Source organism: Bufo gargarizans, chromosome 1, assembly GCF_014858855.1.
Source record: "Bufo gargarizans isolate SCDJY-AF-19 chromosome 1, ASM1485885v1, whole genome shotgun sequence".
In the NCBI taxonomy this organism is placed as follows: domain Eukaryota; kingdom Metazoa; phylum Chordata; class Amphibia; order Anura; family Bufonidae; genus Bufo; species Bufo gargarizans.
The window spans coordinates 10,601,080-10,617,192 of NC_058080.1; the positions used below are offsets into that span (position 1 = coordinate 10,601,080).

Consider the following 16,113-nt stretch of genomic DNA (forward strand, 5'->3'; position numbering starts at 1 on the left):
TTTCAGGTGTGGAACCATTCAGTTCAGGTTTCAGGTGTGGACCCATTCAGTTCAGGTTTCAGGTGTGGACCCATTCAGTTCAGGTTTCAGGTGTGGACCCATTCAGTTCAGGTTTCAGGTTTGGACCCATTCAGTTCAGGTTTCAGGTTTGGACCCATTCAGTTCAGGTTTCAGGTTTGGACCCATTCAGTTCAGGTTTCAGGTTTGGACCCATTCAGTTCAGGTTTCAGGTGTGGACCCATTCAGTTCAGGTTTCAGATGTGGACCTATTCAGTTCAGGTTTCAGGTGTGGACCCATTCAGTTCAGGTTTCAGGTGTGGACCCATTCAGTTCAGGATTCAGGTGTGGACCCATTCAGTTCAGGTTTCAGGTGTGGACTCATTCAGTTCAGGTTTCAGGTGTGGACCCATTCAGTTCAGGTTTCAGATGTGGACCTATTCAGTTCAGGTTTCAGGTGTGGACTCATTCAGTTCAGGTTAGAGGTGCGGACCCATTCAGTTCAGGTTTCAGGTGTGGACCCAGGTTTCAGGTGTGCTGTCCGCATCCATACTTCCGTTCCGCGGCCCTGCAAAAATGCGGAACGCACATGGCCGCTGTACGTGTTTTGTGGAAAACCCTTGCGGACGTGTGAATGCACCCTAAATCAGTGTATGGAAAACATTTTCTAATTTGTGATTCAGACCCAGGGGCGGACTGAGAACTTAAAGTGGCCCCGGAAAAAATACTAAAAGTGGCCCCGTGTTGTACTAGGTCCAGTTAATCAGATCCCAGACCAGGCCCGTGAATCAGATCCCAGACCAGGCCCGTGAATCGGATCCCAGACCAGGCCCGTGAATCGGATCCCAGACCAGGCCCGTGAATCGGATCCCAGACCAGGCCCGTGAATCGGATCCCAGACCAGGCCCGTGAATCGGATCCCAGACCAGGCCCGTGAATCGGATCCCAGACCAGGCCCGTGAATCGGATCCCAGACCAGGCCCGTGAATCGGATCCCAGACCAGGCCCGTGAATCAGATCCCAGACCAGGCCCGTGAATCAGATCCCAGACCAGGCCCGTGAATCAGATCCCAGACCAGGCCCGTGAATCAGATCCCAGACCAGGCCCGTGAATCAGATCCCAGACCAGGCCCGTGAATCTGATCCCAGACCAGGCCCGTGAATCTGATCCCAGTCCAGGCCCAGACTCAGATCTTGTTCTGACCCCGAAACCAGACCCCTGAATTATATCTCAGATTAGATCCTTAAATCAGATGTCAGATCCAACCCCTGAATAATATCTCAGGCAGCATGGTGGCTCAGTGGTTAGCACTGGTGCCTTGCAGCGTTGTTGCCTTGGGTTTAAATCTGACCTGATCGTAGATCGGATCCCTGAATTAGATCCCAGGCCAGACCATGAATGAGACCCCAGACCAGACCCTGTTTCAAGATCAGACAAAAGAGTTAAAACCAAACGCCTTCTTGACTCCGCTCACTATCACGGTGTCTTCTCCTCAGGGTCCTGACACCTGTCTGGATCCATAGATCACTGCACACACCCTCTGTCGGCTTGGGATCCCACATGGCCCTGTAGCATCGGGCCCCCCACTCTGCAGCTAATATACGAGGGCCATGAATGGAGGCCTCCCCTCTATGAAGTGAAGATTCCCTAACAGTGTGTTTGACGCCTGACCCCCCAACCCTCCCACCAGGAGCGGAGGGCGAAGCCGTTTTCTTGTCATTTCATGGAGCGTGGATTGGGGGGCGTGGCAGAGCGCTGTTAATGGCGGGTGCGGAGAGTGGGGTTTATTGTAGAAATAATCCGTTCATGTCAGAATATACCTCGAGGAGAACATAAACATTGGCTCGTTAGGCGGAGAATCAATATGGTTGTTGGCCGTTCTCCAGCATCTCAGCAAATTAACAAATAATTATTACTAATTGGAAAGTTCTCTCTAATTGGACGAGGACGCCTTTATCTAGCGTCTACGGACGCATTGCTCGCCTCGCCTTCAGACTGCCGCCGTCCACGCTGCAGGGTCTCCTCTCTCCCAGGGTAAAAGCAGCTTCCACGATCTGGTGTGACCCGTTTTCTCATTCCGAATGTCCTGGTTTATGAATATAATGCTAGGAACTACAGTGAGTACTGACACAGTCAGAACACTGGGCGGTGTAAGTCTTGGACTAGAAGCTCAAACTAGAAGAAGGATGCCAGTGGTACGGACCGATCGTGGCAATCAGTAATAATGTATGAACAAGTGGGAGGAGCGTCCTATAGTAACACACTGCAAGCTCCGCCCAGGTATGTGGCAATTAGTAATAATGTATGAACAAGTGGGAGGAGCGTCCTATAGTAACGCACTGCAAGCTCCGCCCAGGTATGTGGCAAACAGTAATAATGTATGGACAAGTGGGAGGAGCGTCCTATAGTAATGCACTGCAAGCTCCGCCCAGGTATGTGGCAAACAGTAATAATGTATGGGCAAGAGGGAGGAGCATCATATAGAAATGAACTGCAAGCTCCGCCCAGGTATGTGGCAAACAGTAATAATGTATGAACAAGTGGGAGGAGCGTCCTATAGTAATGCACTGCAAGCTCCGCCCAGGTATGTGTCAATCAGTAATAATGTATGGACAAGTGGGAGGAGCGTCCTATAGTAATGCATTGCAAGCTCCGCCCAGGTATGTGGCAAACAGTAATAATGTATGGACAAGTAGGAGGAGCATCATATAGAAATGCACTGCAAGCTCCGTCCAGGTATGTGTCAATCAGTAATAATGTATAGACAAGTGGGAGGAGCATCATATAGAAATGCACTGCAAGCTCCGCCCAGGTATGTGGCAAACAGTAATAATGTATGAACAAGTGGGAGGAGCATCCTATAGTAATGCACTGCAAGCTCCGCCCAGGTATGTGGCAAACAGTAATAATGTATGGACAAGTGGGAGGAGCGTCCTATAGTAATGCACTGCAAGCTCCGCCCAGGTATGTGGCAAACAGTAATAATGTATGGACAAGTGGGAGGAGCGTCCTATAGTAATGCATTGCAAGCTCCGCCCAGGTATGTGGCAAACAGTAATAATGTATGGACAAGTGGGAGGAGCATCATATAGAAATGCACTGCAAGCTCCGCCCAGGTATGTGTCAATCAGTAATAATGTATAGACAAGTGGGAGGAGCATCATATAGAAATGCACTGCAAGCTCCGCCCAGGTACGTGGCAAACAGTAATAATGTATAGACAATTGGGAGGAGCGTCCTATAGTAACACACAACAAGCTCCTCCCAGATATGTGGCAATCAGTAATAGGAGGAGCATCCTATAGTAATGCACAACAAGCTCCGCCCAGATATGTGTCAATCAGTAATGATGTATAGACAAGTGGGAGGAGCATCCTTTAGTAATGCACAACAAGCTCCGCCCAGGTACAGCGGCCACATTACAGACCACATCTATACTGAAGGTATAGTTACTTGAGGTTTTTAATCATTCTGTCACATGTGCTAGTAAAGAGCAGCCAGTCTGAAGAAGAGAGCTTCAGTGTAAAGCATGGGGGAAGTGCAGAACAGCAGCCCAGGCCTCTGATTAGATAGGAGGTCAGTATAAGTTGAAGCTAAGCTGGAGCACAGCTGAAAAACACCTGACTCTGAAGAATCTAAGTTGTCCTCCAGTCCCAGTCCTTCTCTGTGGACAGTCCCTGCTTGTTAGATTAATCACCTGACCATAAGCCGATCACCAGGAGGAAACCTGGTGTAAGCGTTCAGTTTCCCTACAGTGCCACCACAGGGGAAATGGGGTATTGCACAGTGGATTGTGTGTGTTATAGAGGACAGGTCCTCCAGAGCAGGAGACTCAGGGGACCCCCTCTATTAACCCAGAATTCCCTAGTTTGGCTTATAAATTTGGGTTTTGTAATATGGACAATCCCTTTTAGAGGTTTTCTGCATTTATATAGTAGCCCTCAGTTATTGTATACTTTGTGTTTCAATTCCTCACCATCTCCAAGACCTCTGCTTGCTGTCAGTTTGCTTGCACTTTTCTGGATTCCCTGAGTACTGCAGCTTGGAGGGGTTGGCAGCTGAATATGATTTCATCCAGGACGGGCATGAGCGGCGGCACCAGCAGAATCGTGCAGCGTGGTGCCCTCTCACCTCCGATAAGTGGCGGAGCAGCAGTGACCAGACGGAGACAGATCCTGGTCACAGGGGGAGGACACAGTCAGGAGGTCTGGCAGGCGTCTAGGCCGAGGTCCGCATGTCTGAGCTGTATCCAGAAATATCCTAAATGTATGAGTAGAGCTGCCCTGGAAGAAAGCTAGCCGCACACTGACGCAAGACTGATTGCATCTTCCATTGAGATGTATGGTACTCCAGTCACTCCCAGAGCTGCATTCAACTCTCTGCTGGATTCATGTTAGAGCTCACCCCCTATTATACTTTGTTCACACCCAGAGCTGTATTCAGCTATCTTCTGGATTCATCTTAGAGCCCACTCTCTTTTGCATACTGATCACTCCCAGAGCTGCATTCAGCTATCTGCTTTCTATACTCCGATCACTTCCAGAGCTGCAAACAGTTCTCTTCTGGATTCATCTTAGAGCCCACTCTCTTTTGCATACCGATCACTCCCAGAGCTGCATTCAGCTATCTTCTGGATTCTTGTTAGAGCTCACTCTCTAATATGCACTGAACGCTTCCAGAGCTGCATTCAGCTATCTGCTTTCTATACTCCGATCACTTCCAGAGCTGCAAACAGTTCTCTTCTGGATTCATCTTAGAGCCCACTCTCTTTTGCATACCGATCACTCCCACAGCTGCATTCAGCTATCTTCTGGATTCTTGTTAGAGCTCACTCTCTAATATGCACTGAACGCTTCCAGAGCTGCATTCAGCTATCTGCTTTCTATACTCCGATCACTTCCAGAGCTGCATTCAGTTCTCTTCTGGATTCTTGTTAGAGCTCACTCTCTAATATGCACTGAACACTTCCAGAGCTGCATTCAGCTATCTGCTTTCTATACTCCGATCACTTCCAGAGCTGCATTCAGTTCTCTTCTGGATTCTTGTTAGCGCTCACCCTCTATTATACTCTGTTCACACACAGAGCTGCATTGAGTTCTCTGCTGGATTCTTGTTAGAACTCGCTGTCTATTATTATATACTGATCACTCCCAGAACTGCATTCATCTATCTGATTTCTATACTCCAATAACTTCCAGAGCTGCATTCAGTCCTCTGCTGGATTCTTGTTAGAGCTCAGTCTCTGTTATACTCTCTTTACTTCCAGAGCTGCATTCAAATCTCTGCTGCATGTTTATTAGAGCTTGGACTCTATTCACTCACAGAGCTGCATTCAACTATTTGCTGGATTCTTGTTAGAGCTCACTATCTGTTATACCCTCTTCACTCCCAGAGCTGCATTCAAATCTCAGCTTAATTGTAAGACGCCAAGCTCTGTTATGCCCTGTTCACCTTCAGAGCTGTATTCAGCTATCTGCAGGATACTTGCTAGAACTCAGAATGTCATACTCCATTCACTTCCAGAGCTGCATTCAAATCTCTACAGTGCACTCTGCATTGTAGAAGAAGCCTTTTGTATTGTATTCCCTCTACCTTGTGACTGTGCTGTGCTATTCGGGTTATACCAGCCATTGTACAGAGTCAGCAGGATGAGCTGAGCTCAGGAATTCAAGGGGTTGTCTATGGTGTAAAACAGCGCCACACCTGCTCATGAGCTGCAGTACAGCAGGGCATGGTGAGAGTTGTAGTTATGCAACAGCTGGAGAGCCACAGGTTCAGGAACACTTCATTATGTAATGTCCACTCTGTGTAGTAGAAGGGGCACTGTATATGCTCTAAATGATGGAAGTGTTCAGGCAAAATGCCTCATTGGGCTCCTCAGGGGCGGAGCAAGACAGCTGAATTAAGGGAATACCAATAAGGAGATCTTTTTGTCATGCTCCCCCTCTTCAGATATGACCACAGCCTTCCTTTTCCGGCCTTTTTTCCTGTTGCGATCAGACTCGCGGAACATACAATTTTATGTGTCTTGACGCTGCTGATAAAGTTGTCACAGCCCCGCCCCCGCGGACCAGCGATAACAAATTCATCACTTAATATCCTGAATGCTCATGTAGGACTTCAGTAAAACTGTGGACTAAGACGCCTTAAAGGGGTTGTAGGGAAACCTTGCTGCTCTCTCAGTGAACAGCGCCTCCCCTGTCCACTGTTCCGGGGTGGTATTGCAGCTCCATTCTAATATGAGCCTCATGTTTATTAGTCATTCCTCCTCCCTGGTATTTGACACTGCCCCCCCCCCCCCCCCTTCGTCTACATTACATGGGCAGATAATCAAAGCTCGGGGTCAGCATCCTTGGACACGGATTCCGTGGGAATAGACGTAATGAACGGGCAGAGGTTAACTAGATATAATGAACGGGCAGAGGTTAACTAGACTCTTACCTAATCACTACAAATATTATCTCTGATTGAGTCCTCGCCCCTCTTCAGCCTGTGCCTGTCACCCCCCGTGTGTTTTCCTGCCACTCAGTGGGCAGCCGTCTTGGAGGGGTCCTGTTTAATTAATACGAGACCCTCCTGGGGCAATGGCACTTGTTTTCAGGTCATCTCGCACTAATAGGCTCTCACTGGGAGGGGATTTGCAGCTAATTGACAGCAGCCATCAGTTAATGAAGTCTTTGGCCTTACAAGCCAGGGGGGCATCAGACAAAGACAACAATGACCTGCTACCTCTCCAAACAGCGCCGGGAAAGGGGGCACGGCAGCACAAAGCGCCAGGGCTCAGGGCGGCCCCATGCCGGGCATGTGATGAAGACTACGGGCCAAATTAAAGGGGCTGCGGGGGATTACTGGTGTGACTGAGAGACAAAGGAAGGAGCATTGTCTTATCAGGCGGCAGGAGCTGGAGATTATTAGTACGTAGAGCCAGGCCGTGGGGGTGCCGGCTTGTTAGGTGGAACGCTCTGGAAAGTATTCACGCCCCCATCGTGAGCGAACTTACAAGCTAATTTACTAAAAGTCTGGCGTAGACGCGGCTATTTACCCCTGATCAGGCCAGCGCTCATGGCTGCGCTCACTTCTCTTATCCTTCCAGCATGTCGCAGGGCTGAGCTTGTTGGTGTAGCTGGGCTGAGTCGTGATGACCTGAGCGTTACGGGTGGGTTTTCCTTAAAGTGGTATTCCCAGCTGATAAATGTGGGTCCTACCTCCAGGAGCCGTACCTGTCACCATTCACTTGTTTGGGGGTTGGGAAAACAACCGCAATATGGCATCCGACGGATCGCTTCGTAGGTTGAATTCATACAGACTCCAGCTCTGTATACCTCTGTAAGAAGTCGTATGAGGCGGTATTATGGGATAGTGGTAATGTTAGAGGGGGAGCCTCATGGTCATGAAATGGCCATGTGGTATTATGAGGTGTTAGTAATGGTAGTATGGGGTATGATAAGGCGGTAGTAATAGTAGTGGGGTATTATGAGCGGTAGTAGTGCAGTATTATGATGTGGTAGTGATAGTAGAGGTGAGGTATTATGAGGTGGTACTGCAGTATTATAAAGTAGTAGTTATAGTAGTAGTGATGTATTATGAAGTGGTAGTAATAGTGGTTAATGTGTTAGGATGTGGAAGTAATAGTAGTAGTGCAATATTATGCGGTGGTAGTAATAATTGTAGTGTGGTATTATGAGGTAGTAGTGCAGTATTATGAAGTGATGGTACTAGTGGTAATGCGGTATTATGAGGTGGTAGTAATAGTGCAGTATTATGAGGAGGTAGTAATAGTAGTGTGGGATTATGAGGTGGTAGTAATACGGTATTATGAAGCAGTAGAGCAGTATTAAGAGTTGGTAGTGACATTAGTAGTACGGTATTATGTTGAAGTAGTAATAGTGGTAGTGCATTATTATGAGGATGTAGTAATAATAGTAGTGTGGTATTATGAGGTAGTAGTGCAGTATTATGAGAGGTAGTATGGTATTATGTTGAGGTAGTAATAGTGGTAGCGCATTATTATGAGGATGTAGTAATAATAGTAGTGCAGTATTATGAGAGGTAGTAATAGTAGTGTGGTATTATGTTGAGGTAGTAATAGTGGTAGTGCATTATTATGAGGATGTAGTAGTAATAGTAGTGTGGTATTATGAGGTAGGAGTGCAGTATTATGACATGTAGTAATAGTGGTCATGCGACAATTATGAGGTAGTATGTTGTGTGATATTATGAGGCGGTAAGAGTAATAATATTGCAGTATTATGAATGGTAGTAATAGTAGTAGTACAGTATTATGAGGTAATAGTGGTAGTGCAGTATTGTAAGGTAGTAGTAATAGCAGTGTGATGTAAGTGGTAGTGCACTACTATGATGTGGTTATAGTGCGGTATTATGAGGTCTGAGTCGCCATCTATGTGATCACGTGATGCAGCAGATGGCGGAGTAGTGGAATCTGATGATACATGAGAGTATTGTAGATTTGCTCACCTGCCCGTGTCCGTCAGGTCTAGGACGCTGTATGATGGCGGTAGTGTTTATTTTTCATTTCTCTGGGCTCGGAGCCGGTAATCCTGTAATAAGGGGCCGGTATCGTACGGACGCAGCTTCTGTTAATCCTGGCGGTTTTAGGAACAATTAGTGCGGTAATGTGATCTGATGGCTGCTGCCCGCTCCCGGCTGCCAGTCATCCGCCTAATGTGATAGTTCAGACGAGCGTGCAGGAGGGGGGGCCCCGGCACGTAATTGGGGCTCTTCGTTCAGTCTGATCCTTTAAGCCTCCTGCACTCACTTTACACCCGTCACTTCTTCTGAAGATATATTATGGAAAAGCTGAGAAATATGGCCGCCGGAGAGCCACAGTGCCGCCATCGTGTGAACACGCTACCGCGTGTCTCCGTTATTAGTCCATAGAACTCTTCTAGGAGAACGCGCAGGTGTTTTCCGGAGCTTCCCTTTAAACTTGGTAATATACCGTGTCACTGGGATCGGTTCTATTGGGAGCCACAGTATGGCGGTATAGTATACCTATGAATGTACACCGTGTGTTTAAACCACAGTATACCCTACCAGACCTCCAGAAACTGGTCACACTGACACTGACCGCCCAGCTGCAAAAGTTCATGCGCCCCACTGTACCTGATTCTTGAAATTCGCTGGTCATAGCAGGGCTGTAATGAAGCAGAGCTGCAGTGTAGTGCATGAGGGACAGACAGAGCTGAGGTCTGCGCCTCTGATGAGACAGGACAAGACGGTCAGACCACCATAGACTCCAGCAGACATTGCAGCCACACTGGAGTCACTGGTCATAGCGGGGCTCTAATGAAGCAAGGCTGCAGTGTAGTGCATGAGGGACAGACAGAGCTGAGGTCTGCGCCTCTGATGAGACAGGACAAGACGGTCAGACCACCATAGACTCCAGCAGACATTGCAGCCACACTGGAGTCACTGGTCATAGCGGGGCTGTAATGAAGCAGAGCTGCAGTGTAGTGCATGAGGGACAGACAGAGCTGAGGTCTGCGCCTCTGATGAGACAGGACAAGACGGTCAGACCACCATAGACTCCAGCAGACATTGCAGCCACACTGGAGTCACTGTTCATAGCGGGCTGTAATGAAGCAGAGCTGCAGTGTAGTGCATGAGGGACAGACAGAGCTGAGGTCTGCGCCTCTGATGAGACAGACCACCATAGACTCCAGCAGACAGTGCAGCCACACTGGAGTCACTGGGAGCGGGCTGTAATGAAGCAGAGCTGCAGTGTAGTGCATGAGGGACAGACAGAGCTGAGTTCTGCGCCTCTGATGAGACAGACCACCATAGACTCCAGCAGACAGTGCAGCCACACTGGAGTCACTGGTCATAGCGGGGCTGTAATGAAGCAGAGCTGCAGTGTAGTGCATGAGGGACAGACAGAGCTGAGGTCTGCGCCTCTGATGAGACAGGACAAGACGGTCAGACCACCATAGACTCCAGCAGACAGTGCAGCCACACTGGAGTCACTGGTCATAGCGGGGCTGTAATGAAGCAGAGCTGCAGTGTAGTGCATGAGGGCCAGACAGAGCTGAGGTCTGCGCCTCTGATGAGACAGACCACCATAGACTCCAGCAGCCAGTGCAGCCACACTGGAGTCACTGGTCATAGCGGGGCTGTAATGAAGCAGAGCTGCAGTGTAGTGCATGAGGGACAGACAGAGCTGAGGTCTGCGCCTCTGATGAGACAGGACAAGACGGTCAGACCACCATAGACTCCAGCAGACATTGCAGCCACACTGGAGTCACTGGTCATAGCGGGGCTCTAATGAAGCAAGGCTGCAGTGTAGTGCATGAGGGCCAGACAGAGCTGAGGTCTGCGCCTCTGATGAGACAGACCACCATAGACTCCAGCAGCCAGTGCAGCCACACTGGAGTCACTGGTCATAGCTGTCCCCTCATGGAGCAGTTAACATGTGAAGGCCACACTGGGACATCTCCTCTCATCCTCCGTATGGAAGTACCAAACTAGTTAACATCCCCCCAGTCCTAAATATATCCTCAGCCGTCCTCCCTCCGCCGGCCTGTCTTCACTTCTTAATAGCATGACAAAGCCTGGGGAGACGTGGCACAGATATCGGAAGCGATTAATTAGGAGACGCCACGTCGGATGTGACATGTTTGATTGACGGCTGAAAACAGCACTCGGGAAGAGCCTTAATTACACTAATAAGAGTAACTGTACAGCGCGTTCCCAAAGTCTTCACACCCTCTCACTACTTTCACATTCTGTTCTGTTCCTCCTTGCTAAAATAAAAAGAAACCCAGTTTTCCCCATCATTCTGCAGTCCGTCCCCCATAATGAGAAGTGAGAACAAAATGTTCAAAATCTTCGGTAATTTTTTGAAAAGGAAAAACTACCACCTTGCATTGACATAAGTATTCACACCCTTTACTCGGCCTCCAGTCTCCTTGGTTTGCACACCTGGATTTGGGTACTTTCTGCCATTCTTCTTGGCAGATCCTCTCCAGCTCTGTCAGGTTGGGTCTGGACATCAGTAGTGATGAGCGGGAGGTGCCATATTCGATTTCGCGATATTTCGCGAATATTCGAATGAATATTCGTGTTATATTCGTCGAAATCGAATATTCGTAATTATTTCAATTATCGCGAATAATATCCGAATTTTTTTTTCGCGTATTGCGATTATTTATCTTGATAGTATAAGGCAACATTCCTATGCTAATTGACTATGGCTAGGCTAATATGCGTATTTTACGAAATTTCGTGATTTGCTCTAACTTCGTCTCTTAGAATATTACGAATATTCTAAAAGACGAAGTTAGAGCAATATTACGAAATTTCGTAAAATACACATATAGATTGTAATTTAGCTAATATAGTGCTATAATCCCTTTTTTTCCTCTAATTTTTTTTTGCCTCTTCTGAACTTAAGTTTTGTAAAATATGTACACTATTAAAAAATATTACTATAGCAGTACATTAGCTTAAATACAATCTATGTGTATTTTACGAAATTTCGTAATATTGCTCTAACTTCGTCTTTTAGAATATTCGTAATATTCTAAGAGACGAAGTTAGAGCAATATTAAGAACATTTGCAAAAGTCGAAATTGCGATGCGAGTAATGTAATACGAAATAATCGCATGAAGATTTCAACTTAGCACAGCTATATTCCATATTCTAGCCTAATATGGAATATAGCAGTGCTAAGTTGAAATCTTCATGCGATTATTTCGTATTATATTACTCGCATCGCAATTTGCGAAATTTCGTAAAATACACATATAGATTAGATTGTAATTTAGCTAATATGGAATATAGCAGTAAGTTGAAAACGCAGCCAGGAAGCCAGGAATCCAAAGGACAGGTAAGAACAACTTTAGAGAAGTGGGAAAGAAAAAAATATAATAATAAAAAAAAAACGAATATTCGAATTCGCGAATATATAGAACGATATTCTAAATATTCGCGAAATCTCGAAATTGCGATATTCGAGAAAAAAATTCGCAATTCGAATATTCGCGCTCAACACTAGACATCAGTGGACAGCCATCTGCAGGTCTCTTCAGAGAGGTTCTATTGGGTTCAGGTCAAGGCTCTGGCTGGACCATTCAAGGACATTCACAGAGGTGTCCCTAAGCCTCTCCTGTGTTGTCTTGTTAGAAGGTGACCCTTCAGCCCAGTCTGAGGTCCAGATCCCACTGGATCAGGTTTTTCATTAAAGGGGTTATCCCTCAATTAATATTGATCACCTATTCTCAGGATAGGTCATCAATATCAGATCGCCGGGCATCCGACACCCGGGACCCCCGCTGATCAGCTGTAGGAAGAGGCCAGGTGCTCAGTGAGTGGCCATAGTCACCACTAGGTTCTTGGTCACCTTACCTAGGAAGAGTCCTGGTGGTTCTGAACTTCTTCCAGAATTACGGAGGTCACTGTGTTCTTGAGAACTTTCAATGCAGTAGTTTTTGTCTCCTTCTCCAGATCTGTGCCTCCACACAATCCTGTCTCTGAGCTCTACAGGCAGTTCTCTCCTTCTCATGGCTTGGTTTTTGCTGTGAGACCTTATATAGACAGGGCTGTTTCTTTCCAAATCACGTCCAATCAACTGAATTTACCACAGGTGACTCCAATCAAGGTGTAGAACATCTCAGAGATGACCAAGAGACATGTGAGGCCCAAGGGCAAAGGGTGTGAATATTTATGCCCATGCTAAATTTTAGTTTTTTTTACTTTTTAATAAATTTGCAACATTTTCTAGCATTCTGCTGTAGTGGTAGTGCCTGATGTTCCAGTGCAGTCCCGATCATTGCAATGAGGCCGAGCTGCTCAAAGGCCACACGTATGTATACATGTTATGTGTGCTATATAGCTATATATATATATATATTTTATAATAAAAAAATTAAATTTTTATAGTTTTTATGTAATTGTTTTGACTTTTATGGCCTTTTTTTTTTACAAAACTTTTTTTTTTTTTTTTTACATTGCAAGGCATTCAACATGCTCAGCTGTGGCGTTGTTGTTTGGGCGGACTGGTCTATACGGGCCAGTTTAGGATGGGCCGCGGCACTGAAGAGGTTACAGCCCGAGTATTTATGTATTTGATAGGCTCCTCTACCTTCTTGCACAACATACGTGCAGGTTGTTTGTCACCGTCTCCTACGTGACAAAGCCCCTGTGGGTTTTTTAATCCCAGCTCCCTCTCCCCGATAATTGTGAGCAGCGCGCGGAGTGAGCGCGTTTGACAGCTTGTGAATCTGCTGTTACTGCCCATAATCACTCTGGGCCGAAGCACCGGGGGGCTCCGGCCTCCGCTGCGGCTAAGTGCTATGTGCTCTGACACCAGCGCAGCTTATTACAGCCAGGCCTTACCTAGAGCGAGATGGAGCAGTAATTGTCCAGGCCTTTATTCCACCAGGTGACGTAGGTCACATAACACCCTCCATCGCCCCGTGAAAATGCACTACAGGAAATAAAAGGCAATATCGCAAAGGTAGGAAAACCGAAAAATGTAAAAACAAAACTACAAATGAACTAAAAAGTAAAAACATGCAATAAATGGACAGGATTAGTGCAGTTTCACCGTATTGATATAAATATGTGACTCCCTGACCATCACTAGAGGTGAGTGAACAAGGCCTTGGATACCAGTCCACATCCCTCAGAGCCTCATAGATCTGCCCATATGGATCCCCCGGCGCTGCACTACTACTCGGAAGATGAGCCGGCCATTGTGGAGGCTATGGAGAACTGTCTTTGGACACCTGCACGTGTAATTTTTCACATCTATATGACAGCCCACCTTACTGTAAGGATCGGCCAAGGGGTTCCCGTTCATTGCGGTGGAGGTGACAACCAATATGTGGCTTCCTTAGATGTTAGACTTGAAGATTGAACCACTAGACTTTGCCACTTACCTTCTGCATCTTCTCTTTCCAGGTCGGCCTTAATTCTCTGGTTCAGAGGGCAAATAAATTTTCTCCTTCTACCAGACTCTTCATCCAGCGATTTGTGCCATTTCCAGCTGTTGGTAAGTCTGACCTGTAAAGCTGGTAGTGTAGTTGGTTATTTAGGAAATATGAAGAGCAACGAGGGGGCCTTTAAAAGTTATGCCTAGCCAGATTGGTTGCATCAACGATTTCCTGCAGAGGCTCTTACAATTAGGAGGCCGCCTTGTTTACCAGTGCTGTTAATATGGTAATGCCTGTTGGAATATCATTAGAGGGGCGTGTCTGAAGGGCAAGCCTAAAGAGGCTCTGTCAGCATGATCAACCCTATTAAACTCGGCATACTGTCTGGTAGAGCTCATCATGCTGATTAAAATGATACCTTTCTCTTGTCTGTATGTTAAACAGCTGCAGAGATATCTGTTTTATTCATATGCAGATGAGCAAGTTGGAGCACCAGGGGATGGGGCTGAATCCTTGGAGCACTGCTTTTGTAACACCCCCTGTACTCTGCACACTCCCTCCTTCCCTTGATTGACAGGGCTAGGTATCAGCATGCAGAGCTGTACATATCACATATGTACATATCATATACACTACTTACTGTAGCCTTACCATGTTGAAAAGAGTGGATTTCTATATTTAGAAAGCTAATATACAGTACATATTACTGCTTTATTCACAGGCACAATATATGATTATAATAAAACCAGTAATAAGTGTTAGCTTTCTAAGTATAGAAAAAATGTTATTCTCTATGTGGTAAGTCTAAAGCTTGGTGGTAAGTTGTCAGCTTTGCATGTAGAGATCCTAAGTTCATGTCCCAGGTGAGACTTAGAATTTTTTTTTCTCTCTCATTTAACCCATAATAAAAGCCTATAGCCTTACTATATTGAGAATAGTGTTTTTTTTATGCCTGAAAGCTTAAAAAAAAAAAATACTGGTTTATTCACATTATAAAGAAACCAGCAATATATATTAGCTGTCTAAGCATAAAAAACTATATTCTCATTTGTCTTTTATTATGGGTTAAACGAGGGAATAATAAATACTTGAACAAAAAAATCTGAAAATCTTTCCCAAGATTCAAACCTGGGATCATCAGGTTGCAACCTTCTCATATTGCCTTGAAAGCTAACACAGGGTTTCATTATTATCATGTATTATGCCTGTGAATAAAGCAGTAATGTGTATTAGCTTTCTAAGTATAGAAATCCACTCTAGGTAGTGTATATGATGTGTACATGCTAGGACACAGCTCTGCCCTCACCATGCTGATGTCTAGCCCTGTCAATCAGGAGGAGGGGGGAGTGTGCAGAGCACAGGGGGTGTTACAAAAGCAGTGCTCCAAGAATTCAGCCATGCCCCCTGGTGCTCAAAATTGCTCATTTACATATGGATGAAAATGCAGATATCTCTGCAGCTATTTAGCATACAGAAGTAAGAAAGGTATCGTTTTAATCAGCATGATGAGCCCTACCAGACAGTATGCCTGGATTAATATGGTTGATCATGCTCCCAGAATCTCTTTAAGAATCTTTCTGAACTACTAGAGAAAGGGCAGATGGAGGAGGCTCCTGCTGAAGCCACTTGTCTTACAGTCAGACAGAAGACAATGAGGAGAAAGTATATACTTTTTTTTGGGGTGAGTTTTCGGTGTTTAGTGACTCTTCCCTAATCAGACAAATGCTCCATAGATAATCTTTTTCTCACTTTTGGTTTAGATAAAATAATCAATCTGCTCCTACTCCTTTCCAAACCAGCTCTCTGCAGATCTAGCCTATATACATAGCAACTGTGATGCAGTGGGTGTGGAACCTCCGTGTCAACCAAGCAGATTGGACTTGGGCTACGCCTACGGGCATTAGCCTGGCAGTCTGCTACCTCCTGGAGTAGTCTCCGGTTGACAGCTGACCCACCGGGATCAAAACACACAACGGTGCAGAGCACTGAGGAGACGGGCAAAACCGTAGTCAGGGCAGGCCGAAGTCGGGGCAGACAGAGAATGTGCAGTCCACGGTCATGACGAGCAGATCATGCATAGAAGGGTCAAATCCAGAAGGAGCAGACAGAACTATGGCCCCCCTTGCAGGGAACTAGCAAGCTAGACAACCTATTGCTCAGGCAAAACCGTAGTCAGGGACAGGCCGAGGTCAGGGCAGACAGAGAATGTGCAGTCCACGGTC

General features: G+C 46.3%; 1 protein-coding gene across 2 annotated transcripts in view; it reads left to right on the forward strand.

Annotated features, from left to right (window-relative positions):
* SFXN5 (sideroflexin 5) overlaps nt 1-16,113 on the forward strand; it is a 227,180-nt gene that overhangs the window by 73,353 nt on the left and 137,714 nt on the right. For both annotated transcript variants that reach the window (XM_044294474.1, XM_044294483.1), the window contains exon 10: nt 13,920-14,010. In XM_044294474.1, coding sequence (XP_044150409.1) covers nt 13,920-14,010 — 91 coding nt within the window. The remainder of the gene's footprint in view (nt 1-13,919; nt 14,011-16,113) is intronic.